This window comes from Cajanus cajan, chromosome 6, assembly GCF_000230855.2.
Source record: "Cajanus cajan strain Asha chromosome 6, NIPB_CcT2T_4, whole genome shotgun sequence".
Lineage (NCBI taxonomy): Eukaryota > Viridiplantae > Streptophyta > Magnoliopsida > Fabales > Fabaceae > Cajanus > Cajanus cajan.
In genome coordinates, this window is record NC_138522.1 from 17,735,339 (window position 1) to 17,738,311 (window position 2,973).

At 52.1% G+C, this 2,973-nt stretch overlaps 1 protein-coding gene across 1 annotated transcript; it reads right to left on the reverse strand.

Moving 5' to 3' along the window:
- Positions 1-273: 273 nt before the first annotated feature.
- LOC145958588 (uncharacterized) lies at positions 274-2,973 on the reverse strand. The gene has a single exon (XM_083076092.1). It carries the CDS (start codon positions 2,971-2,973, stop codon positions 274-276), a length of 2,700 nt encoding a protein of 899 aa, XP_082932218.1.

Genomic DNA, 2,973 nt, shown 5'->3' on the forward strand with positions numbered 1-2,973 from the left:
CTGGGTTGGCCTCAATGCCTCGGCTTGATAACATGAAACCCAGGAACTTACCGCCCGAAACGCCGAATACACATTTGTCCAGATTAAGGTGCATCTGATGTCTCCGTAGTGCTTGAAAGACATCGGCTAGGTCAACTTCGTGAGAAGAAAGATCAGCCGACTTCTCAACCATGTCGTCTACGTATACCTCCATGCTTGTGCCTATTTGTTCATGGAAGATCCTGTCCATGAGTCTTTGGTAGGTGGCTCCAGCATTTTTTAGTCCGAACGACATCACTTGGTAATAGTAGTTGGCTGATTCAGTGACAAACGCCGTCTTGTCCTCGTCTCGGGGGTGCATTCGGATCTGGTTATACCCGGAATAGGCATCGAGGAATGACAAAAATTTGTGGCGGCCACCCCATCGACGAGTCGGTCGATGTTCGGAAGAGGGTATGCGTCTTTCGGACATGCCTTGTTCAGGTCAGTGTAATCTGTGCACATCCGCCATTTGCTGTTTGACTTTTTTACCATCACCACATTGGCTAACCATGTAGTGTAGTGGACTTCTCGGATAAACCCCGCGTCTAGGAGTTTAGAGACCTCACCTTCTATTGCTTTTTTCCTCTCTTCCCCCATTTTCCTCTTTCGTTGGGCGATCGGTTTAGCTTCTCGGCAGACCGAGAGCTTATGGCATAAGAAATTGGGGTCGATACCTGGCATATCGGCTGGCTGCCACGCGAACAGGTCTTTGTTTTTTCTAACGACTTGTCCGATTTTGCGCCTTTCCATTGCGTACAGGTTGGAACCCAGGTAGGTCACGTGTAGGTCGGTCGACCTGATGACAATAAGGTGTCGGTCTTCAATTGGTTCGACCCTCTCGTCTTGTTCCATTCGAGGGTCAAAGTCCACAATTGTGTCAAGTTCTTGAGCCACTGTGTGCACTCGTTTCACTCCACGCGGCTCGGCCATTTCAAGCCGAGGTAAACGAAGGCTAGCGAAATAACACTCCCTAGCCGCTTTCTGATCGGCATGGACGGTAATGATCTGGCCCGACTCGGAAGGGAATTTCATGGCTAGGTGTGGGGTTGACACGATCGCACCCAACTTATTGAGGGAGGGCCTTCCGAGAAGGATATTGTATGACGTGTTGGCGTGCACAACCACGTACTTTACCGGGATGTCTCGAGCTTTGGCTCCATCGAAGCAGAAGCGAGTGGACAACTTGATGTACCCCTTGGTTTGGACACGCTCACTGGAGAATCCAACCAATGGCTCATTGTAGGGAATCAACTCGGCTTCTGAGATGTCGAGCTGTTTGAAGGTGTTCCAGTAGAGGATATCGGTCAAGCTTCCTTGATCGACCAACGTCTTCCGAACAATACATTTGTGGATCTCAACGCTGATGACCATGGGGTCATCTTGATCGGGATCGATGCCTTTAAAGTCGGCATCGGTGAATGTGATGGCCGGCATCCTTCGTTGAGTGCGTTCAACCGCATGAACAGCTCGGACGGCTCGGAGGTGTCTCTTTTGTGCCGAAGAGGTAGAACTGCCACCTGCGAATCCACCGGCAATGGTGTTGATGACTCTTCGGGGCTGGGGTGTCGAGTCGTCTTCCTTTCGGCCCCTCGACCGGCTCTGTTCCCTGTAGGGGCGCCTGTCGGATCTGTCTTGGTCAGGCTGATCTCTACGATGTCGCCGATCATCGTATCTAGGAGAACGAGGTCGGTCGATAAAACGTTGAAGCTGACCTTGTTTGATTAAGTCCTCAATTTTGTCCTTTAAGGCCGCACATTCGTCCGTCGAGTGGCCCCTATTACGATGATACTTGCAAGACTTGGTAGTGTTGGCACGAGGAGGAGTTGCAGCTCGCTTTGGCACTGCCAGGACCTCCGAAGCAAGTGCTTGGTCCAAGACAGGCGATCGGCTAGTATTCAGTGGGGTATAATGAGAGTACCTCGGTCCTCGCACAGGTTTATCTCTTGGAACGAGGTCCTTGGGATGGTTACGGTAAGAGCTTTCGGTCGGCTTCTCGACCTTGGCCGCTACCTCCTCCCTGGCCTGGTTACGAAATTTCGCAAGTTCCTCCATCTGCATGTATTTGTCGGCACGGCGTCTCAAGTCGTCCATGTCAGACGGGGGTTTCTTGCAGATGCTGTTAGCAAATGGTCCCGGCTTCAGAGTTGTAGTTAAATGATGAAGGGCGACGGCTGGATTGAGGTCTCGAATTTCAAGAGCCGCTTTGTTGAATCGGCTCATGAAGGTCCGAAGGGATTCGTTTTTCTCTTGTCTTATGCCCACCAGCGCGAGGGAGGTCTGATGGTGGGGTCGGCTGGTGGCAAACTGGATGGTGAACTGGGACGCGAGGGTTTTGAAAGAGTCGATCGAGTTGGCCGGGAGACGAGTGAACCAACTCAATGCTCTTCCTTTCAAAGATGTTGGGAAGATACGACATAGGGCAACGTCGTCGGTGGTGCTGAGAGTGACTTGGGTAAGAAAAATGTCGACGTTCTCGTCAGGTTCGGTAGTCCCGTCATACTTATCTATCAGAAGGGACTTCCAATGGTCGAGAAGGGAGGATTGCATAATGTTAGAGGTGAAAGGGTGTCGGTGTGCTCCGGCTGTCGGAGCGTACGCGGTTCGGCAGGTTGCATGAGCAGCCGAGGAGTGGTTCCCCGGGGCGACAGTTGAAGTGTGAGGGAGAGAAGTATGATGTCCGAGCGAGTGGAACGACCCCTGGGTGTGAGTCGGCTCGGGGGGTTTCCATGTGGGGTCTTTTTGGTTTTTCAGGGCGGCGTTCTCTTCCCTCAAGGTGGCCATCTCGTGAGTGTCCTTCTCTCGCTGCTGCTTCATGGCGGCCATTTCCTCCTTAAGTTGTCGTACCATCTCGGCCATGTTGGTCTCGTCAACCGTTTCGGCGGTGTTCGCTTCAGATTGATGCTCGTCTTCAGATCGGTGGTCTTCAGTGTGTGTTTTCCTTGTCTTTGCCAT